At 48.1% G+C, this 23,885-nt stretch overlaps 1 protein-coding gene across 2 annotated transcripts in view; it reads left to right on the forward strand.

Annotated features, from left to right (window-relative positions):
• RAB11FIP4 (RAB11 family interacting protein 4) overlaps nucleotides 1-18,402 on the forward strand; it is a 76,619-nt gene extending 58,217 nt beyond the window's left edge. Inside the window, exons 4-15 of one of the 2 annotated variants that reach the window (XM_026046792.1) lie at nucleotides 5,208-5,431; nucleotides 8,483-8,674; nucleotides 10,216-10,350; nucleotides 11,845-11,880; nucleotides 12,800-12,899; nucleotides 13,158-13,261; nucleotides 13,786-13,926; nucleotides 14,451-14,532; nucleotides 14,815-14,952; nucleotides 15,449-15,607; nucleotides 15,967-16,110; nucleotides 17,815-18,402. In XM_026046792.1, the coding sequence (XP_025902577.1) occupies nucleotides 5,208-5,431; nucleotides 8,483-8,674; nucleotides 10,216-10,350; nucleotides 11,845-11,880; nucleotides 12,800-12,899; nucleotides 13,158-13,261; nucleotides 13,786-13,926; nucleotides 14,451-14,532; nucleotides 14,815-14,952; nucleotides 15,449-15,607; nucleotides 15,967-16,110; nucleotides 17,815-17,931 (1,572 nt within the window). In that variant the 3' untranslated portion in view covers nucleotides 17,932-18,402. Of the gene's footprint in view, nucleotides 1-5,207; nucleotides 5,432-8,482; nucleotides 8,675-10,215; nucleotides 10,351-11,844; nucleotides 11,881-12,799; nucleotides 12,900-13,157; nucleotides 13,262-13,785; nucleotides 13,927-14,450; nucleotides 14,533-14,814; nucleotides 14,953-15,448; nucleotides 15,608-15,966; nucleotides 16,111-17,814 lie in introns of those variants that run through there. The other variant, XM_026046793.1, reaches the window with a different exon arrangement.
• Nucleotides 18,403-23,885: the final 5,483 nt, after the last annotated feature.

Genomic DNA, 23,885 nt, shown 5'->3' on the forward strand with positions numbered 1-23,885 from the left:
CCTCCAGCCGCTTGTGCGTGTGTGTGAGCGACCCCTCCAGCCGCTTGTGCGTGTGTGTGAGCGACCCCTCCAGCCGCTTGTGCGTGTGTGAGAGCCCCCCCTCCAGCCGCTTGTGCGTGTGTGAGAGCCCCCCCTCCAGCCGCTTGTGCGTGTGTGAGAGCCCCCCCTCCAGCCACTTGTACTTGTGCGTGAGCGACCCCTCCTCCCAGCTCTGCCCTCTGCACACAACGTGTCTCGGCCACGCGGTTACCCAACTAATCATTGCTGCTGAGCGAGCCCTTACCCAAACTCGAGCGCTCCTGAACGCGCCGTGCACAGCCTGCTGACCTCTAAACTCTGAAGTGCAGCACAGGAATCCGGCTCCTTTTGTGCTTCCCGCACGGAAGTCATTAGGTTGGAGGCCGCAGCGAGCAGGACGGCGCTGCAAGTGCTTCTTGGCAGGACAGAGCAGGGCGCTGGGCTCTGCGTGGCACTAACTGCTGTCGGCACCGCTGCTCTTCGGGTAGGACTCTGATGTGCGTCGTTGTCTCAGGGTGCAAATTAAAGTCACTGTAAGTCATTCCTGCTTGCTGCTTGTTTGCATTGCCTGTGTTTATGCCTGCGTGAGTAAAAGGGGAGAAAAATCCCATGGCTACACAAAGCTGTATTTTGTTGTATTTTATCAGGGAAAACAACACAGTATGCTGATGTGCCAGGGTTAATGACTGCTGGAATCTTAGTCTGTGTGTGTTATTTGCCGGGTAGGCTTCACAAAAGGGTAAGGCAAAGCCCTTGTACAAAGCAATGCAGTCACTTAAAATTAAGAACTTAAAAGGTGAGTCTTTTAACAAAACAAAAACTTCAGCTGTGGACACTGAAGACTCATTTGAAGTTCAGTGTTTGCAAACTGTGGGGGGAAAAAAGCTGCAGTTCTGATTGTTCCTGCAACAAAGGACCTGCTCCCTAACCTGGCGCTGCCCCAGGCACAGAGCAGAGAGGTCCAAGAGCTCCTGCCCCTTCAGAAAGGACAAGTTTTAGAGAGCTGGTTGGTGTTTCGTAAGCACAGAGTAGGTTGGTTCCTGTACTCGTCTGTTCACAGTCACCCATTTTGGGAAGTGTTTCCCTATAAACCACATCCTTAATATGTTCCCCCGAGTAACCGGTGTGAGCTGCTCACTGAGGAGCACGCGGGGTGTCCGTGGGGTCTGAAACTGCCCCTCGCTGGCACTGCAGCAGCATCTCATCCACTGGGGACAAAGCCACAAACACCGTTTGTGACGGGAGAAAATATATATATTTTTTTTCCTTTAAGTATCTTTCCATGTTTGCTGGAGCCCAAACTGGCAGTAGTACAGGACAGAAAAGCAAATACTGCGCTTTCCAGTCCTTTGGGGCTAAGCAAAAGTTGTCCCAGCCTTTGCCCACTTTTAATGATTTCTCAGAAGCCCTGGTCGCGGGGACACCAGGTGGGACAAGGCGCTTCTGCCCGGTCCACACGTGTCCCAACCGGGCCTCTGTCCTGGGGACACGGCATCAGTTGGGTGCTCTGTGCCCCAACACCCGCAGCACCTACAGGCAAGGGCGGTGTGAGGTTCTGCTGTTTACCCAGCGCCCAGCCCGCTGACCTTGAGGCTCCTCAGCAAGAACAAGATACCGTGTGAGCTCAGCGGCCTCCTGGGCTGCAAACACCAGTTGCAAGGAGCATCCTGCAGCTCGGCCTTGGTTAGTTAAGGAATTGAGGAGAAGCGGGCGCCGGGACTGTGCGTGAATTAGGAGACGTAAAATAAAACCACTTCTATTCCAGCAGCCTCCAGTTCTCCTGGGCATGGTCTAGGCCTTCAGTTGTGACGTTGTCTTAGAATAATTTAATCTCAGCTTACTCTGACCCCTGTGCTCAAGGCCTGTGTGCACTGGGCTGCCTGCAGGCTGTGAGGCTGCAATTCCGGGGCCGAGGGGGTGTTGCTGCAGCCGGCCCCGCGCTCGCCGTATGGTGCCCGGGGCACGGCGGTCTCAGCAGCTTTCTCACCGACTGTTCGTGCCGGTGTGACAGCACAGGCTATTGCCCATCGCGTGGCAGTGGAGGCTGTTGCCCGTCATGTGCTTGTACTGGCCTCCCTGGCACTGCTGCCGCACAGGGGCAGATTCCATGGGCTGGCCTGAGACTTGGTGCCAGGAAACGATCCCCAACCAGAGCTTGTCGTTTCTGGCCTCTGCTGCTGCTGTTGTGCCTTAAAAAATAGATTGGTTCATCCCAAGGCAAAGGCCTCAGTTACATCACATTTATCTGCTGTGCAGATTGTCTTTTGTACAAATAGGCTTGGTTTTTTTTTGCCGCCCTTGGCGGCACAGACCTGTCACCTGAGACTCCTCGGCCCCCTTCAGATAATTAGGGCTGCCTCCCATTCAACGCAGTGGTTGCCGTGGGGTTTCTGAGTGACGTCTCTGACATCCTCGCAGTGTATTGGTGTGGTGCCACTTGGCCTTTTTTAGCATGTGAAAGAAAACAGAAACTGTTGGTTCTGGAGCCGAAACTGCTCAGATGAGGTGGCAAACGGTCCCTGGGGTTTATTCTGAGCTCTGAAACCAATGCCCTGCCCAGTCGGCGCTGACGTGATGTGACTTCAAAGAGACGGAAAGAGACTTCATTTTTATTTTCTTCTTTCACTTTCTTTGGAAGACCAAAGTAGCCGTCTGCCGCAGCCTCTTACAGCGGAAGGTTTCGGAGCGTAAGCGTTGACCTGTGAAAAGGAGCACTTGGATCTAGACCCTGGCTGTGATGAGGTCTGGCACGTCCATTAGGGCCAATTAGGGTGACAGGTAGCAGTGTAAACAGCTCCCGCTGCCCCGTCTGCGCCGCTCCTCTGCGTCGCGGTGGAAAATGCCCTTCGGCTTGCACGGCCTCCGGAGCACAAAGCAGCCCTTGCAAAGCCGGCCCGGCGGCTTCAGCAGGACGGCTCGGGAGCTGCAGGTTAGTCTTGCTGTTGGGACCTGTTGTTCTTGTATTGTGTGCTCGGCCAAGATACAGGCATCGGTGTGGAACAACAGTCCATGCTTGTGTCCGGCACCCCGGCAGGCATCTCCGAATGCTGTCCAGTACTGGGTGCTGGATTGGGTCTTTGGAGTTAGCTTGTCCTTAGGAATCTCTTCCACCACGTGCAGCAAGAGTGTCTGAGGCTCTGCCTTAAACTGTGCTACAAATATATTAGACTTGAGTAACTAAACAGTCAGAGAAAGCTCTTGGGTTGAGCAAGCTGTAATTTGAGGCCCTAAAATAGCTCTTTATTTGAACAGCTTTGTGAAATGATCGTTCCCTGCACAGTGATCTTCAACTCCTCGAGAGATTTCAAACTTTCAGCTATTTTGGGAAACTTGCTGGCCTTTTCAGGCTGAAATAGGAGACAAGCAGCTTCCCTCCTCCTCTCCTCCCCGCCAACCCTCCCGAGTGCCTTTTCCGTGTGCGGCAGCTCCCATTGCAGCTCCCAGGAGCCGCGTGCCGCTGTCGGAGGTGCACGGTCCTGCCGCGCGCAGCTGCGTTTCCTCAGGATCAATGGAGCGGTCGGCATTTCCCTGCTGGGCCCCAGGAGCAAACGTGTAGGTGAGCAGGACCTGTTCCTCAGAGCGCATGTGCAGCCCAGTGGGATCAGGCACGTGAAGCTCCATGCAGGAGCAGCGTTTTTCCCAAGGGCAGTGGCCAGTGCTGCCTTCCCAGTGTCCTGGCCCATGAGGAGGGGAGAGGGAGCCCAGCATCCCTTTCCCAGGAGCATGTGTAGGGATAAGTAGCATCTCTTCCGAGAGCGCCAAGCCCAGCACAGCTCTGCACGGTGCCTCCCGTGCCTCCTGCTGCCTCCCACGCCGTGAGGGCGGCCTCTGCTTCACCCGGCCTCACCCCAGGGAGGCTCGGGCTGCACAAGAGCCTCCTCCGGAGGAAGGGAATTCATTAATGCCGGGAAGTGCCCTGGCTTGCTGGGCAGCAGGTGCCTCTACAGAGCAAAGTGCTGCTGAATGTGTGACAGCGACGCGGGCGGCTGGCCCGGTGCCTGCCGAGCGCTTGGGGCCGCGTTGAGCAGCCGCTGCGGCAAGTGCAGAGCTCTGCGTGCAGCACGGCTGGGCTCTGCTGCTGCTTTAACATGATACTCGCCCCTTTAGATATTTTTTAATGGGAGCGTTCATGTTCATAAGCAGCAACTTCATCCTTCTTGACTCAGCTGGTGAGGACGGGCGGTGTCTGGTAGAACTGGAAATGCAGCAGTTCCTGTTCAGGTTGGCTCCGGCTTCGGTGCGAAACGCGCCCTGAACAGCGCGAGTGACTCGGGGCAGAAAGGCCGTTAACTCCTGCTTGGGCTCGGCGGTTGGCTGCTCACAGCCTAGCCGAGAACCGCTTGTACTCGCTTGGTACACGCAGTGCGGTGGTTGTGTGAACTGTGGAGGGATCAATGGAGAGGAGAGGGATAAATGGAAGGAGGCTTTGTGGCACTGCACGGGTGGAGGCGTCTGTGCTGCGCTTATAAATCAGGAACGCAAATGGGAGGAGAAGAGGTAGCCAGGGAGTAGCTGGAAAGAGAAGTGAGCCCTTTGCCTTTAGAGATGCCAACCAACGTTTAATTGCTAAGAGACTTTAAAAAAAAAACCCTCTAGGCTGCTATTAGAAAAGCAAATATGTGATGTTACCTGCAAGGAGAAATTTGTGCGCTTACAAACTCATTGCTGGGGGATCTGGCACCTGCTCAGCTGGATCAGGCCCTTGTCAGCTCCCCTCCATATGGATTTTACACGAGTTTCCTCCAAAGGTCAAGTGAGCTGTTGCTCTTATCTGTCATGTTTTTATATAATCCATAGTAGTACATAGGATAACTAAGAGTTGGTCCTATGATTAGGTTTTTGCAGAAGTTCCTTTTTAAAGAACCCTGTGAGGATATTTATTACTCTCGTTGTATTTGGAGAGTAAATTAGGGCAACACTGACTACATTTTATAATGGGTTCCTGTGTCCCTAACCTAGAGAAGTAAGTCAGAGATGCAGCATTCAGGGCCTTACGGGAGGAGCAAGCTACGTCAGCGGCTTGCAGGACCCAGCCTTTGAAAAGCAGGTCAGGCTGCTTGTTTTATGGCTCTTATTTCATGCCAGACACGTTTATCCCAACATCCAGAAAACTGGTTGTGGCTGTTGCTGTTTCTCCCCCTGCTGCCTTGCAGGATGGTCTGAATTGCATCTCAACTCTTCTTTTCCAGGGCAGTGAAATCCAGGACTGCGCCTACTTGGACAACGAAAGCGCCTACAGCGAGTCGGAGCTCTTTCCTGATGAGGACACCATGACTCTAGCACAACAAGAGCTTCACCATGAGTCCGACATGGACAGTGCTATTGAGAGTGCTCAGAGCTCGGAGGCCTCCGACATCTGTCGCAGCGAGGACAAGGACAGCGGCCTCGGTGGCCTCTTCCTGCCCGGAGACAAGTGAGTGGTGGTTCTGCCCCTCAGAGGTCCTGTATTGATGCATGTGTCAAAGGAAGAGGGAAGAAGGAGCCTTTGCTTGGCTAATCTTTCGTGTGGGAGGGCCCGAGGATGGCTGGAGGATTTAAAAACCTAATATCCATTTAAAATACAAGGGAGATGGATGTCCAGGTCCTGTAAGTGGCTTAGATGGTCTCAGTCCTGGCTCCTTCTGGCACGTTTGGTGAGCACCCGTGGGATTTGCATGCTGTTTATTGAAATGAAGGCTGCCCTTCTCCAATATGCATCACCGTATTGGCACCACCCCAAATGTAGGGTTTTCTGTGTTCCTAAGCCCTTTGTGTGCTGGGATTAAAATAGGAATCTCGTGCAAACCAGCGCACCGTGGGGAATGTTGCTTTAGCCTTTTGTCCACCAAGTTGTCTGGAGGCCTAGGCTCTGCTCATGTCCTTTGCTGCTTCGTGTGCCAAGTTAATTCTTTATGTTTCTAATTTTCCATGACGTATAGCGTGCAGCAGTAACCTGTGCTTAACACAGGGTGTCCTAGCATGCATGTGTATAACCCCGGCTTGCTATTAACACAAGAGTGTCTCTGTAACCCTAACTTTACTTCAGGCAGAGTTTGGGGGCAGAGGGGGATGTGCTGCTGGTCCAGCTTGATTCAGTCTTGCTTGGAACTGAGTTAATGCCACAGCACGGGACAGAGCCCAGCTAGGCCTGCTCCATAGGCCTCTGCCATGTCTTCCCTATTTTCAACTTTGCACCTTGGTTTGTGCCTCTTGAGCTTCGTTCTCTTGCAAAGACTAGCCTCGTTCCCTCTCCTGGGCTGTGTCGGGGCTCTCTGCTTTGTTCCTGGCCTCCTCTGAACTCTCAACTCACCAAGCTCCAGCCCTCTTATCCCACCAGCAATCCCGGAGGCTTTATCAGGGTAATTTCTGTTTTCACCAGCTCCTTGTGAATTTTGTCTCCTTACCTGCCACTCCTGGTTCCTCTAACCATCCTTGCAGTTACTGACCTTCACTCTCGCTGCCTTCAAAATGGGTTTCTTTCCTCCTGCTTGAGCGACGTGGGCTCTTGCGGAGGACAGAGACTCCCTGCATCCTGTGCCCTCCATCTAGGGGACCAAGGGCTGCCAGGAGCTCAAAGCATAGAGCAAATTGTGCTTTGTTCTGAGGCCTACTCAGTTTTAATATCTTGTGATAACATTGGGGAACAGTTTGGGAAGCTTTATATTTTTGTACTAGAAGACACAATACAGACTTCAGCTTTGGCCAGACACTTGTTTAGGAAGTGGGTGGGTTGTGTACTAGGTACCTCAGCCCTCCGCAAAGTCATACTCTCAAGAACAGGAAATAGTTTAAAAAAAAAAGTTCCCTTTAAAAACTGTTAGAATGGGAGTAACAGCCACTTTTAGCAACTGTCTTGAAAATAACTGAGCAGTCTCTCGAATGAACGTGGCAGTTGCAGAGCTTTTAGCTGCCCCAAACCCTCATCAGCACGTGGTAGACCTGTGGCACAGCAGCTCTTCTCTACACAGATGCTCCTGGGGTGCATTTAGCTTCTCACTGCTCCATCTCAGCCAGGGAGCCTTGTTAGATAAGTTTGATCTGTTCTGTATGAGCATTCCTATCTTCATCCTTTAATAACGTGCCAGGCTTGACTTGCCCTAATTTTCGTTAATGTGAATTAGATAAATGAATTGCAGGTTATAAATGGATCTCATCAAAACAGAAGAAACAAAAGAGCATACATTAGCAGTGTTGGCAGGCTTCATCTTCTACTAATTGCTTTGGAGGGAAGGGATATGCAAATGCTGCCTGCTGCACCACCAAAGGATCCCTGCTGCAGCTCCCGAGTAATGTTACGGGAAGAGGAGGAATCTCCCTGGCCCTGGAGCACAGGGCATGGTTGAGAGGTTCAGGGTAAACTTGGAAAAGAAGCCTAAAACATAATAATGTTGAGCCACTGAAGAGCAACCTCAGCAGGGAGTTACTGCAGTGGAATGAAAGGTACCAGCACAGAGCACTGAAGCAGAGGGGCTGAAAAAGTTACCCCCGGCTGTGCGGAGTTTCGTGAACTCCAAACCTTGTTTTATTGAAGAAAGTGAGGAGGGTGTCTTATACTTCTACATAAGGTTTTGCATGGATATATACCTGCTGGTCTATATAAACAGCTTCCTGGGGTGGAAGCTGAGAGGGGCAGTGCAAGGCAGCACAGCCACAGCGTCAGCTGCCGTCTGGCCACGGGAGTTAGCAGCAGTGCCCTGCAGTGCCCTTGCATAGTGGTGTTGGGCAGGGTGTGCTCAGAGCACCCAGCTGGCCGCTTCCAGCGTGCCCAGCCCTGCTCCCCTCCTCCCCAGAGCGTCCCCTCGTGCTCCAAGGAGAGCACGCTCCTGCCTGCGTGTTCTATCTTTAGATACTCTTGTGGTGATAAAGTGGCCTTCTGTGTGGCCCATATCTCTTCTGAAAGGCTTTTTTATTGTCATGATGGAAGAAAGGACAGGGCTCCAGCCTTGATTAGGTCGCATCTATGGTCATTCTCATTTAGGTTCATCTGGTGAGCTGAAGTTTTGTACTAGCCACACACAAAGTGGCTGGAGCTCACAGGGAAGCAAGGGGGTGGGTTTACAGGATTACAGGGAACCAGCAGCTGCCTCCATTTAGTGCATGTCCCCCTCACTGCCCCGTGCGCTGGAGAGGGGTCTGCTCAGTTCCTGTGGTCTGCACAGAAGTCCCATAAACAGCAGTATTTGCAGTGTGGAAACGATGACTGAGGACTGTTGAGGTGCACTGTTAAAAGCAAGATCGCTTCTGTTGATCCAAACCCATCTTGCAGGTGCCTTGCCCGTAGGTTCTCATACTCTTCTCTTTCAAGACACTCATCAAACACACCAGATAAACTTATCACTCCAGGTTTTTAGTTTTGTTCTGTTTTGTTTTACACAAAGTGGGTTACAACCTCAAATGAGGGGTCAAGCAGAAAAGGTGGAAGATCCCATATGAGATGAGATGCAATTAAAGTTGGCCTTCCAGATGTTTCGACCTCTTGTTTCAGGTCAAGCCCTCACAACCCTTCTGCAGCATCTGACCTCTCCACCTATTCCACCGCCTCTCTGATAAGTAATGAAGAACAATTTGAAGACTATGGGGAAGGAGATGATGTGGATTTTACTCCCAGTAGCCCATGCCCTGATGATGAGACCAGAACCAACGCCTACTCTGACCTTGGCTCATCTGTATCTTCCAGGTTGCTCCTTATTCATTAACAAACATTTTTTCCACTTTTTATTTTCTTCTTTGAGCATGGGTGACCATCCCAGAAATCCCACTGGTTACTTAGACTCATCTTAAAAGCAAAATATTTTCAGTTCATGTTTTGCATTCTATTTGACAAACTACATCCGCTAATTAAGGCTATCACAAATCTGCTAACTAGTCTGGGGTTCCATTAACATAACTGGGCTGTTTTGCTTGTAGATATTTCTTTCTATTGCAAACGGCATGTTTCACATTTGGAGCTAATATTAAAAATGATGTGCTGTGAAGTAGGAAAACAGCCTAACCCCTGTGCACTAGCCCTGGTGCAGGTGAAGACTTTCAGGAAAGCTGTTCCTCTTTAGTGTTCCAATACCTCACATCTTAAGCGGTAGCCTGTCAGATGAGGTGCTATGTAGACATAAGAGTGTGTGTGGAGCAACCATCTGTATTCTCAAGTTTCCTGGAGGATGCAGGCTCTCTGGGAGGTAGAAGTGCCACTGCAGTCTGCCCGTTCCTGGATGTCACCTCCCTCTCGGTAGCTCTTGGCCTGTGACAAAGTCAGTTGCTGATTGGAAGCCCTTCCCCAAGAAAGGGATAGATGAGCAGGGCTGTGGAAGAGCATGAAGATGCTTTAGGATTTGTCTATTTGGACCGGTAGCATGTGAAGGCCTTTGCTCATACAGGACACTGCATCCTTCATTCCGCATGCGACCCCTGTGTGCCCTGATGTTACAGGCACCCCCAAACCCACCCAGCCGCCATCTGCATGCGGAGCCATCACCCCTCTGCTGCCCTCCCATGATGATGACTTGTGTTCTTCATCTCCCGTTTCCTCAGGGCTGTGCAGACCTGCCCATTCCCATTCGAGGGGCTCAGTGCACTTCATGCCATGTTTGCTCTCTTTTATTTTGGTTTATTTTCTCTTTATTATGCTCAGAGATATTCTTATCTACTTTTAAAGCCATGTCCACTTCTGCCTTCCTCCTTGTTCCAGGGTTCTCTCTACCCTCTTATCTGAGGGGGTTTGTGTCACTTCTTCCTGCTAGACTGCTCTATTTTTCTTCATCTTCCTACCTTTCTTTCTCTTGGAGGAAAATACTCCTTCACGTTGCATGCCAGGCCGTAGAGGGAAGATGGGCACGATAAGAGAGCGACACTGCTGGGGCGAAACGTGCTAATGCAGCAGCTCTTTTGTGCATCGCATGGGCTATGTGTCTTGTGCTCTTCCTCCAGTCCCCCAAATTGCTTCCTTGCACTGATACCCTGACCACTTCCTCCGTAAAGGCTCAGCTTGGGCAGGTAGGACTGGCATTCCCAGTCAGCACCTCTGAGACAGACTAACTGCTTGAGCAGGAAGGTTGGACTAGATGATCTCTAGAGGTCCCTTCCAACCTTAAATATTGTAACTGTGGGAAGAGGTGGCAGGTCCCCAAACCCCTCACCTGCAGCTCTGTATGACACAGGCAAGAGAAAAAAAATGATGCATGTGGGTTGCTGTAGTCACTGACATGTCTCCTTTCCTGCAAACAGTGCTGGCCAAACGCCCCGAAAAATGAGGCATGTTTATAACAGCGAGTTGCTGGATGTTTACTGCACCCAGTGCTGCAAAAAGATAAATCTGCTCAACGATTTGGAAGCCAGGCTGAAAAACTTGAAAGCAAACAGGTAAGCAGCCTATGGCACTGCTTTCAGCAGGCCCTGCTAGCAAGGGACCTAACTAGTGGCAGGAGGAGAGGAGGGAAGTGCCCTCCCCTTCCCTGTGTGTCCTCCTCTCATGTGCGTTTGTCACTTGTGCAAAAGTCTGTCTGAATTTCAGACCTTGACATCTAGCCTGGACCAAAGTGCTGTTTCTTATTTGCTAATAAGTATTTCTCTGATTAGGGTTTATTAACGCTGTTTGTGCCTTAAATATTTTAACCAATAGATTCTTTGGCTGAGTGGGAATGTTGTATCCAGGATATCATCCTAGGAAGTGCAATCTGCCATAGTGCCTTGGTACGAGCCAAGGTGTATAACCTTAGATAGACCATGCAAAAAGCTGTGGGTCAGCAGAGATACTTCATTACTTCATTCCAGTGGGATTTTCTTTTTCCTAAAGAGAATTTGTCAAAATAATGAAACGTGGAATTAGGGCAACAATGATTTGACAATTTCAGTTTGGGGCCTATGATTTTTTTTTCCTTTTTTTCCCCTTACATTTCTATCACCATCACTTCAGCCACTTTTGAAGTGCGGAAGCACTGGGTTCTTTCTTTCCAGGCACTCTCCAGCAGTCGCTATCTCGGGTTTCCTAAAGGAGATAGTTTGCTGGGCTTCTAGCTCCCCCTAGAAACTGGATGCAAGTCCTGCCTGCCTGCACGGTCCATGGCAGAGAGCGCAGTGCAGGGCCTCCCCTGTCTGGAGACACAGGGACATAGTCCCTGCTGTGAAAAAATGTCACTTCTGCCATAGCGAAGAGCCTGGTAAAACCCGCACCAACCTGGCTATGACTTGGGTAATTCTGTGAGTGAGGCTTTCGTCACCTGTTTGCAAGAGCACAGTGCTCTGATATAGCTGTGCATCTGCGTGTGCTCGAAGAGGGGACCTCCTCTTACCTGGGAGATGCAGCTGGATTTGGTTTTTGTTTGTTCTGATCTGGTTCTAGTGCTTTTGTCTGAAAGCTGGCCTCTCCTTTGGATAATACCAGTCTTTGGCTGAGAAAGGAAACGCTAAAAATGGAAAGCATCTCTGTTCCTGTGGTGAATTGGGAAGGATTATGGGGAAGGATAAACTTGCTGTTTATAAAAATCGTCTAAAACCTGGGAGTCCAGAATAAACATCCATCACTAACTTAGTGTCCCTTTGTGACATTTCTAATCTTAGTTTCGCTCTGATTCATGTTGACAAATTTCTGTTAAATATAACAGTATTCCTAAATCCACTTGTTAATGATCACAGTGATATTATGGCTCCACTCAATTTTATGTTATTATTAACTCTGTGGTTTTTGATTAAATTGTCTGAGGATATTGTTCACAGAATCACTTTTTAAATTTGCTTAAAAAAAGTCAATACTAGATGTTCCATTGTGCAATTCATCTGCAGATTAAACTGAGATTGTATCCAACATTGATCAAATAAGTGTTTAATTCCTATATCATTCCTTCTGCTTTCATGCAGCCCTAACAGAAAAATATCAAGCACAGCTTTTGGAAGGTAAGAGTCTTATTTTCCTATTCTAAATACTTGGGGTATGAGCTGTAAAAAAAATCCATGCCTGGGAGTGGGGAGAAAGAGGAGGAATAAGGTTATGAAAATAGAAATCTGCAAACATGCGTTTTCAAGGGAAGGGGTCAGTGGTTGGACAGGGCTGCTGCAGAATGTAGAAGTCACTGTGAGACTTGGGGCAGGTCCTTGAACGGGAAGGGGCAGTTCTGCTGAGGGAATAGCTGCTTCCTTGTCCATCAATTTTCTTCCCATAAACTGCTGATCCCTCAGTTGAGGTGTTGCTCCTCTTGGTCTCAGGCCTTTTTGCTGTTGTTAGTGAAATGCAAAGGAAAACAAGAGCTTCCTTTTTTAAAAGGGCGCTTGTACAAAACTAATCTTTTGACTGGGTAAAGCAGCCATGAGCTGGTGAGGGCTCTAAGTTCCCAAACTGTTTTAGATATCTCCAGATATATATTTTCTGAAACTGTTGTCTAGTGGGAGCTGTTCAAGATTGCCTTTTGTCTATTTAAAGAAAGCTCTTGATGTACAGTTAAGCTGGAAAATTCTATACCAACCAACACAATGTAATGCCATTATCTTAAATTTTTAATACAGCAAATATAACTTGGTACATTGTGTGAATAAGGCTAAGTAGTCTTTAAAATATGCTACTGCTGGTGACAAATCCTGTCAAAAGCAAGAAAGAGCTCACGTCCTGGAACTAATGTCATTGATTGTGCTCAGTATGACTTCATTTAGCTACCAGTTCTTGTAAGACTTGTACTTAAGCAGTTATAATTGTCACTGAAATGGCTGCACAGTTTTTAGCATAGGATGTTTGAAGCGTGAATCCAGGGTTTAAGCTAATATACAGATTCTTCCTTTTCCTTCCTCGTCAAGCAAAATCATTATCCTTCTGATCTTTCAGGCAGCTCTTCCACAATAGTAACTTCAGCAGCAGTAACGGCAGCACAGAAGACCTGTTCCGAGACAGTATAGACTCCTGTGATAACGATATAACTGAGAAGGTGAGGAGCTGAGTGCCTTGCAATAGTGCCAAACTCAACTGCTGCTGGAGATGTGCATCCACTGATGAAGCTCTCTTGATGAGTTACCAGTTCTCTTAAGGAGGTTGTTCAAAATGTCCAAGATATAATTAATCCATTAATATCATGACTCTAGTTCATGAAAATGCAAGAACTGTGGAAGTAGGGAACTAGGGTTCTAGTGGTGTGTGAAGAGAGATGCAGATGGTCTCAATTCTTCCCTTTCACTTCCTCTTCCAGGTAACATACCTGGAGAAAAAAGTGACTGAACTGGAGAATGATAACCTGACAAATGGTGACCTAAAGAGCAAATTGAAACAGGAAAACACGCAGCTCGTTCACAGGTAACAAAGCACAGAGCCAGTTCTCTTTATCATGTTGTAGCAGACCTAGAGCCAAGATGGGGGAAAGGAGCTCCTCCATCTATAATATGACCATGTCTTCTGCCTTTTGCTGCCAGACAAGTGAGATAGGCTTCATCTGAATCCATCCAAATGAAATAGGGCTGTCTTGCTATATTTACAGCAAACAGAGGCCTTCCAAGCCAGTTTCTTAGTAAAGAAATGTTCCTGACTTGTGCAGGTCAAGACCTTCTGTTATAAGAGAGTTTTGACCCACTTGTTTGTTAATGTGCATAATAAGAGCAGAAGGCTGGTGATTGCTGATGGACTAGTGCAGCTTTTTGAGACTGCGAATGAAAGAATAGATGAACAGATACTGCTTAATTCTATTGGGAAGTTTAGTGCCAATAAAGGTGATGAAAAAGTCAGGAGTTAAAGGAGGGGGAAGAAGGGAGGTAATGAAATTGTACACATTATATTAAAGTAACTGTGAAACTATTGCTGAAATGAAACATGATTTCCTTAAGAGTTCATGAGCTTGAGGAACTATTGAAAGACCAAGAGACATCAGCAGAACAGACCCTGGAAGAAGAGATAAAGAGACACCGAGAAGCATACAGCAAGTATGAAAAAGAGAAGGGCACAGAAATTGAGCTGCTAAATACAAGGTAACAAGCTTGTTGGTGCTATAGAGAGCAGAGCAACTGTTCTTTCCTTCCTCTCTCCCTTGCACCTCGACTGTTCACAACCAGACAAGACACAGATGGTTACAGAGAGGAGCTATGCAGTTGCATGCAACATGCAACTAATGCCCAAAAGCCTGGAGAATGTTTTACATTAATGCTGTAATCCACATAGCCAACGTAGACAGCTTAGCTGGATTTTTGGCATGGATTCAAATAGGGAGTTGTTACCAGCTGTGCCAGACACTTGTCATTGCTTAGGTTCCTTCCTGCTTAATTCTCTTTCGATACCTGCTGTGATGAGCACTAGGACCTGAGAGTCAGTGTGACATTTTTAATTTTAAAAACAGATGAATAAACTATTGATAATTCACAGTAAAAATGCTAAGATTAGCAATATTTTCTCATTTATGCTATTAAATACAAGTGAAATGATTTTTTTAGAGCATAGTTTTTGTATGCTTGCATTCTTAGAGACATTTGCTATAAGGCTTCTCTTATTGACACAGGGTTCTGCAACTGGAAGAAGAAAATGGTGAGCTGAAAACCACTGTCACACGACTGAAATCACAAACGGAGAAATTAGATGAGGTAACTAACTCCAGCATGCTGAACATGCTCGTGATGTCAAGTGCACTTTGACAGCAGCTTGACTCATTTAAAAACAAACTCATATGGTGACTGCCTCTCCATTTTTTTAAACTGGCATTGCTGAAACAGGGAGTGTTAGTGAAAATAAAATGCTGATCACCTTTAGTGGTAGACACCCTTGCAAACTTATGACCAGCTATGTCTATGTATGTGTTACGTGACTGGGGATGACTCATACCTTTTCAAGCTAGCTGTAAAATTTCCCATTTCCCCTTATTCCAGGAAAGGCAACGCATGTCAGATAGGTTGGAAGACACTAGTCTACGACTGAAGGATGAGATGGATTTGTACAAGAGAATGATGGACAAGCTGCGACAGAACAGACTGGAATTCAACAAGGAGAGGGAAGCCACACAGGAGGCAAGTGTGGAAATGGATGTTAGGGAATTGCATGTTGCTTGTATGGGAGCCCATCTGAAAAAGAATGAGCAGAGACAGAATAACACAGCAATCTGTATTACTAGATTGGGTTTTTATGGCAGGCTACCCATAAGGTAATGGATACTGCAAGAATGTCACATAAATGGCAGTCAGTTACACAAAGGGTCTTAAACTCTTTGGAAGCTTAGTAAGGTAAATGTTACAGCACACATTCAAGATGAAGTTGGCCTGGGGAATTAAGCCTCCGGGACACCAGGCTTGGAGATCAGAGCTGCATCTAGCCTCTGTGATGGTTCCTAAGTGGTGACTCGCCTTTCTAAAGAGCAGCAGGGAGCTATGTTGAGGGAATTCCAGCCTTGAACAGGGCCGTGGTGCTGCTGTCGCAGTGTGAAGGTGCAGCACAGAGATGGCTCCTTCCAGGGAGGGCTGGTTGTGTGGAGACTGGGGAGATGTGACCTGTGTGCCAATCCCACAGCTCATTGAGGACTTGCGGAAGGAACTGGAGCACCTGCAGCTGTACAAGCTGGAATGTGAGCGCCCAGGACGGGGCAGAAGCTCCTCATCCAGCTTGAGCGAGTTCAACGCCAAAACCAGAGAGGTGGAAATGGAGCATGAAATAAAACGTCTGAAGCAGGTGAGCAGCACATGGGTCTCTCGAGCTGTAGGTGAGTCCCAGTGCAGAATGCCTAGAATGGTGACCCCCTATCATACTCCCATTAGATATCGTACCCTTCCTGCCTGAAGTGGAATACCTGCCTTGCATTTCCTGGCAATGAGCAGTGTAAGTTGTGCACGTAGGATTTGTTTGTACAAGCAGTATAAGCTGTGGACATAGGAAACACCTACAATTCACGGGGAAAGGATTGTCACTGTTAGTAAAAGTTACTTTTTGGATTGCAACCACACTCTGTCATCCAAGCTACCTGTGATATGTTTTTTTAATGAAATCTTCCACTTGGAGCTTAAATATGATGTCTTTTTATCCTTAAACAGGAGAACCAGAAGCTTCGTGATCAAAATGATGATCTTAATGGTCAGATCCTAAGTCTCAGTCTTTATGAAGCTAAAAATCTCTTTGCAACGCAAACAAAAGCCCAGTCACTTGCTGCTGAAATTGATTCTGCGTCAAGAGATGAGGTAATGTACTGTTTTTCATCAGCTACTGCTTCAAAAAAAAACCCTAGGCTTTTCAGTGCAATTAATTGTCAAGGTGAAATACCTGAAGCTGGCAAATGAGCAACAGAAAATACTGCTTTCTTAGGAGCTGGAGTCTAGAAAAATGGCTTAAATCTAGCAGTATTTTTGGCTACTCCTTTTAACACCAACTCCATACCCTCATCGAAGTGTGTTACTGAGCACAGAGGTTTCTATGAAGACAGTTTCTATGGAATAAAGACAGTTACTTAAATTTTTACTCTGTTGTAGATTTAGTACTGAATTATTTCAGTAACAAGCTCTCCCTTGAATCTAAGCTTCAGCCAGATTCTTTCTGTAGCGGAGTCAGCTTCTTGGAGGAAATATATAGTATGCAAGCAAGAAAATGGTTAATGGTTTGGAAAATGCTGTAGGAGATCCATGTACATGAATCAAGCTGGTAGAGTCGAAGCAGTCCTTCGAGCACCAGAACGTGTCATGAGGTCAGGCTGATGGAGCTGTAAGAGCTCCCAGAGACAGTTAGTGATGGGGACTGTAAAAGGGTTTGCCTCTGTACCTTGTTTATTCTGAACAGAACTTCCTGTCTCTTCGTTAAGAGGAGTCCTGAGACAACCCTTTTTACTCTCCCTGTACTTGAATGACCCTGTTAGCCTTAGCCCCTGGGCAGTCCCTTGAGGTGAAGGACGTGCTTGAGTTTCTTGATGAAGCGGAGAGCTGTGAAGAAAACACATTTATTTGTTGAACTCGGAGCAAAAGCACCTGAGGTTTTTGCTGTTGCAAGGTGAATCTTGCCCTGCTCCCTCTCCCTCCTGAATTGCTCTTGCCTGCGGTAGGCAGTTGCTCCCCCTCCAGAGGAGGGTCCTCTGCCACTGTCAGCCAGCCTCAGTAAACTCAGGGAGCAATTCAGACCTTTCCCACTGCAGTGTTCTGTGTAATCAGAATGCAGAAAGACAGTGCAGGTTTAGGATGGGATTTTTCTGAAGGCTCTTGGAAACAGATGCCCTAATCGCGTTAATGTAAGGAGGAACTGGTACACTAATTCTGCTGGGGAACTTTGGAAGATGGGCACAGCATCGTTCATTAGACCTTTGAGCTCTGGAAGGCCTCGTAGCACCTGCAAAGGTGCAGACACCTTGCTGCTTACATGTAGCATTTCATATAGAGCTTAAAACAGCATAAGAACAACCTGGCGTATATTCCAAGAATGCAGTGTGGGAGTTTGGGGAGGTGAGGTGTTTGTTTTAGGGTGTCTTTTTGTGTTATTTGTTGTGCCAAAAGGTAGCTTTGCTCACAGTGCATAATATTGAAATCATCTTCTGTTCACAAGCCTTCTGTGCAAAGTGCTTTAGATTTCTGTAGACTTAAAAGCCTAAAGCTCTTAAACTGAGATGAGGAAGCCAGTGTAGAGGCAGGATGTGTTAGATACTGAATTTCTGGTTCAAATGAGCTGCCAAAAGACTCCTGATAGTAACTGCTCACTGCCTTCCCAAGTGGTAAAGATCTTTAACGTCTAGATCATCTCTTTATTAGAGATAAAGGAGAGGAGGTAGAGGTAGAATACCTGCTGGAAAAGGAAGCGGATAATCCTAGGCAGCACTAGTCTCTGCCCTCTGTCTGATCTCACAACATTTATAAAGTAGTGACAATGCTGCAAGAGATGCATAACTTTGAAATGTTGTGTTTCAGCTCATGGAGGCCCTTAAAGAACAGGAGGAGATAAATTACAGATTGCGACAGTATATGGACAAGATCATTTTGGCAATCCTGGACCACAACCCCTCTATCTTGGAAATAAAAAATTGAAGGGATTCCTAAAGGAGAAGCAGCAACTGTCTGACACTTCTGCACATGCCACTGGATCTAAACAACACTCTGATACTGTAAATGAACCTATAAATATATATATATTATATATATACACTAAGTGTGAGTGTGGGTGCGCGGGTGTGTTTATATGATGTTTGGTACACTGTTATTTGTCATTGTATTGGCTTGGTTAGACTTTTTCCATGCACTTTCAATACCTGTAATGAGATAGATACTGTATATTAATGTAATAACAATATAACTGGATCATGCTGTTTTAGATACTGGACAAAATGACTCTACCTCTAGTTGTTAAGGTAAAAGACAATGGGAACATATGGATACGACCCTAACTTTAAGAGCAAGAATTGTTCTTTTGTTCTTCCAGGAATTTGGGTACCACAAAAAAATCACCATACCCAGGTTCAGGTCCTGACTGGTGCTGGCAATGTAATTTCCTGTTCAATTTAGCTTTATTACTTAAACCACACATTTGTGGGGGAGAGAATCTTTGGGAGTAAAAGGAAAGACACAAAGTAAAAGAGGAGAAGAGGAAGACATTACAGAGTTGTTGCTATAGATGTAAAATCACCATCCACGTGTTTGCCACTGTCAGCACAAAGTGCTTTTTATTATAAGATCACTTTGGAGTCTCCTTTGGGATGCTCAGAGCCAGGGTGCTCCATAGTGTGTGTGTGTGTGTGTGTGTGTGTGTGTGTGTGTGCGCGTGCATGTGTATGTTTTATGCCAGGGTCCCTGTAGCATTGAGGCTAAGGAGTTGTTGTTCAAATTCTATTCCCCTATTTTCAGGGGTTTATCATGGGCCATTAAAATGAATTTTGGGATCCTGCTCATTCCTCCACACCCTCATCCCTTAATTTTAAGTATTTCACTAAGAAACACATTCCAGTTCTTAAAAAACAAACTAAAACCGAGTGAAACAGCCTGCCTCAAAGGAAGGAGGAGCCTTTTAAATCCATTTGCTTTCCCACCCCCAGCCAAGCTGCCCTGCTGTGAGATTTTGCAGGTGAGCTGTGACGAGGACCGGCTGGGTCCCAACGCAGCCTTGCAGAGAGGTCTGGCCTGAAGCATCTTGAGCCCTTAGGGCACTACACCCTCCAAGAGGTTGGTCAGGCCGAGCACACAGGGGCCCAGCGAGAGCTGCGAGCAGGGAACACGTCCCCATTGAGCCGAGCGGTTGTGCAAGTGCTTAAGGCTGAACTGTGACCGCTCCTGGACATCAGTGGGCCAGAACATAAGCTTTAAAGTTGAGTCTGTGTTTAAATGCTGCCTTAAATAGGGATGGGCTTCAGCACGTGCCTGTGTTCTCCTGAGTTGGAGCCGTGTATTGTAGGACTAGGACTTTTTATAATTAATAATGTGACTTAAAAAGCTTATGGAATTGGTTGATAGATGATGAATGTTAAATTTTATTCCATGCACTAGAACCTTTTCTAATTAAAAATTTCACACTTAAACCACCTTTTGATTCATGCCAACTTGTAAAGGCAGGGATAGTTGCAGAAAAACGGGCCCAAGAAACTGGCTTACCCCAGTGCATAGAAATGTTTCCTCTGAGTGCACTCCCCAGAAGAATGTTGCAGTAGCAATGACTGTGCTTTTCCGTGTATTTCTTGCTGTTGGCAGTGTCTTGCCCCTCGTACTCTCTTGATGTATCTTGGTGTGTATATGTGATGCATTTTTTTTCCTGAATTTGAATACATAAAACATGTATTCAGTTATGGATGTAAATATATATATATTTTTCTGCAGACCTTGTGCTGTTGCCTTCAGTGATGTCTTAGTGGAGTCATGGGAAGGGAGGAGGGAAGTGCCAACATGGAACTTTCTGGAAGGCAAGAAAATAAAAGCTATCTGTTTTGGTGTCATTGCCTTAGGTGGTGTAAAGTGACTGAAACACCAGAAGGGACAGAGGAAAAACTGTGGGGCTCAGTGTCCCCCGGCTCGCTATAGGGCTCCCATGGGGCTGGAGATGCGATCACGTTCAGACATCTCGGGGCTGGACTCCTGAGGCCCGAGGGGAAGCTGGAGGAGGGATTTGACTATTATTCCTTCATCACTTGATGATATAGAATGTTCTGAGCAGAATTACAGCAGCTTCTGTTGGTTGGAAGTGGAGAAAGGCCACACTGAGCCCTTGTGAGGCGGAAAGCCTGGTGTGACCTGAGACCACAGATCCCAGGGAGACACAGCTGGAGTTTTATTCCAGATTCTATGCAGATGAATATGTAAGACGTCAATAATCATGAGAGCTGGGTGCCATCTTCACAATGACACTCTAGCAAAGGGTTCCCAGCAGTGAATTTTCAAAACATGTGTGGGATTTCTTGTTTAGCTCTGCACCCAGCTGCCTTAGCCTTTAAAAGCTGTTCCTTGCTCCACACTGTTGCACCTGAAAAGTTGTCTTACACCACCTTGGTGTTATCTGTAGCTTTATTTTATTGCATAAAGTGTGGTTACGTTTCTGCTTCTGTGGAGACCCTTGATACTGCCTTCTGTAAGTGCTCGAAAATATTTGAGGATTGAAAAACAAGAAATGTAGGTTGTGGGTGGGAGAGGCATTTCATTTGCAGACATGTGTTTTCCTCTGTTACCCGCATTTAAAAATAATTAGCTGCAGTTTTAGGTTGCACGTAGTCACAGCTTCCCAGTAACTAGTGCCATTAGATGGTCCTGTCTTCCCTTCAAAGCCGTTCTGTCCCAGGAGCACCACATTTACGAGACGAAGGTATCTGGGTGACGAGGGATTGTCCCTGACGGGTCGCTGGGGCAGGCAGGACAGGAATGTGATACTGGCCCCAGGCCGAGCTCTGCGGCTGCAGCGCTGCTGGCAGCCGGCGTGGGCAGGAGGGAGGCACCGGTTTTGGTGTCAGCTCTCACACAAATTACTTCTCTCTCTGCCTTGTCTCCCTTCCCCGTCGCAGCCCGGCTGCAGCAGCACCTCCAGCCTCCATCTCCTAATCCGTGTTAGTGCTGGGGGGACCAGACCTCCCTTCCCTGGGCAGGTAACCTCAACCCCGCCACGCAGCGCCATCGCCATCGAGCCGAGCTCAATGCAGCAAAGATTATCTTGTTAAAACTGCGTCCTTGCTGCGCCTGGGGCTCAAGTCTTTCGTAGTTCTGTCTCTCGATGTATTCCTACGTTCTTTCCCCTGTAGGTACTGAAATAAGAAGTGGTACCCTGGGCAGCCTAACCGAGCACCTCTGCAGGTGTTTGCACAGTGAGAAAAGACGACTTGCTCCTGGCTGGAAGTTCAAACGTCATCAGAGCTACTGCGGAAAAACCGCCTGGCTCAAAGCGTGCGTGTCCGGGTACCTGCAGAGCTTGTCGTGCGGGATTTTTCTGCTCCAGGTTGCTCCACTCTGGTATCAGTCATTTGCATCGGATGGTGCCTTTGTGGGTTTTGCTGTCAGAGGGTGATACTGAGTCAAAAATACCCTGACATCAAAAGAATTTTTTTTAGCTTTTTGAATAACTTCTATTAAAGACCATAGCTGCTTGAGAATTTGTCACATTCAGAAGTGTCACAGTGACAAACTGGAGCCGGGCCTCCATTCAGTGGAGTTCTTAATACGAAAATTTGTGACAAGTTTCAGGGGAAAAAAAAAAAAAAGAAATCAATGCACTTTGGTTGCCAAATTTCCTTTTATGGCCTTGGGAGAAGTTCAGATATTTCTCAGCAAACTCTATAGGCAAGATTAAACACAACATTATTAATCCTCACGGACACACACAGCACTTTGCTGTCTGAGTGCAGCAAGGCCCCTACTACCCTCCCTGAGAAGATCTTGACCTAAACTATTTAGGCTCCCTAATCTTGGTTAGTAATGAAGGGCTTGCAAGCTGACACATAAACACGTGCTGTGAGCGGCCGCATCGGTCACTCTCCCCACCGTGATGCGAGGGGCGTGCGAGGAATCAAAGAACAGGGATTTACAAATAAAGACGTCATTTTTCTTACTTAATGACAGCGAGTATACAGTGGTTTGCTCTAAAGCAAGCACTGTGCAGCGTGTTTTGAAGAACTTTTTTCCAAGGAAGGAGCTCGCAGGTGCTCAAACAGTTGCCCAAGCAGAGGCTTGTGTTAACTGGAGCGACGCTGGTGCTGAGGGCGGCAGCGGCGACGCTCGTGTTGCTCTTAGAAGCCGTTTGTTGCTCGAGGGAGGTGATCAAGGGAGCAGGGCTGCCTTCCTAACAGCTGGTTTTATAGCAGGGGTTGGCCAGTTGCTGACGCTTTGTCCCTCAGCGGTGTTTGTCACTGCAAAAGCGGATCCTGGGAGCCATTTGAGCCGTGCCCTGCTGAAGCGGGAGACCTGCGGGGGGTTCTTGTCACCGCTGCGGCCTGCGGGGCCTGCGGGGTGGGCTGGGCCCTACAGCGGCGCCCTTGGCCCTCGCGGGCGAGACGGAGGCGTTGGGCCGCGGCCCCTGCCCCTGCGGAAGCGGAGCATGCGCCCCAAATCGGCTGCGGTTTCTGCTCTGCTTCCCAGCGACCGCAAACAGGTCCGCGAGCCTCTCCATAAGCAGCCCCATTCGACAGAGAAGCAGAGTCAACTGGTGCCTGCTGCTGCCCAGCCTTCATTTTCTAGGGTCACGAAAGAGGAGAAAGGGAAGGGGAGGCTCGTTGTGCTCTGAGGGGAAAAATAGGGGGAATTTCAGCCCCCGTTTGCCACCCCGCAGGAGACGTTGCCCTGGCCGCCCCAGGCCGTGCTGACAACTACATCCCGTGGGTTTTCCGTCACACCAGCAGCTCCCAGCCTCGGAGCTTTGTTCGCCCATGGAGAAAGGGGACGGATTTCCCACCACGTGAGCACACACGTGGCAGTGCTGCATTACAGGGCGCTTCAACGCTGGGGTATTTCAGGGATTGGTGTAAAAGCGGCTGTGGGAGCCGCTGCCTGGCGTGGCCGCGAGCAGGTTGCACCTCTCGGGGCTTGTGCCCTTCCCTGCTCTGAAGCTGCTTTGTGTTCCCATGTTTCATCCAGTGCTCCGAGCGCTTCTGTGTGCACTCTTCTCACCTGATCTTCAGCTCTGGTTATCATGTAAAATAAATCTGTATATATAAATAGATCAGATTTGTACTCGTGTGCCTCTGAGCTGTTAAAAAAAAAAAAAAAAAAAAAAAAAACCTACATAGAGGGGGGAAAATCATGGCAGGATCCCAAGTAAAAAAAAAAAATCTATATAGAGAGTGTGAGGTGCCATCGCACCGTGTGTTTTCCCTGTGTTTCCTTGGAATATTTCAGGGCAATGGTAACCAGCTAACACGGAGCCTCCCCGGCACAACCTTCGTGGGACTTTTAACATTAAACACAAGGACTTCACAATCCTTGAGCCAGCCCTGCGGCACCAGGGGCTTTTCCCGGGCACGATGCCCTCGGGATCAGCGGCAGAGCCTCTCTGCAGCCTGGGATGGCTGAAAACAGAAACCAAAATGGGGAATCTCAGGCAGGGCTGGATTGAAAGGGTTCAAAGCTGCATCCTCACGGTCTCCCCGGCTCCCGAGGCTGGTGCTGATGGGAAAGAGAAGCTGATTCACCGCCTGGGTCTAACCAAGCCTTGGCTGCAATGCTAAATACTCGGTAGCTGGAAAACCAGAGAGGGAAACGTGAAAGGTGCAGCACTGCACTTGTGATTTATCCTACTGTGATTTTTACGATATAAACAGAAGGCAGTTGGGGCTGAGGTAAATTGTGAAGCTTCAGCCTGAGCATCAGAAACAGAGGAACTAGGAGGGATCCGGACCCAACCGTGGGGCAGCAGGCGTCAGCGCCAGGACCACGAGGGCCACGCGCCGCGCTCAGCCCGAGCCTCTTTCAGCGCAAAAACGGTCGGAAACGGTCGGGGGTTCGCGGCGGTTCCGCGGGGGAGCGCGAGCTCCCGGCGCGGCCGTGGGCGCCGCCCGCGCGGTCCCGCCACGGGCGCCTCGCGC

Source organism: Nothoprocta perdicaria, unplaced genomic scaffold (assembly GCF_003342845.1).
Source record: "Nothoprocta perdicaria isolate Ctin4 unplaced genomic scaffold, notPer1 scaffold_46, whole genome shotgun sequence".
Taxonomy (NCBI): Eukaryota; Metazoa; Chordata; class Aves; order Tinamiformes; family Tinamidae; genus Nothoprocta; species Nothoprocta perdicaria.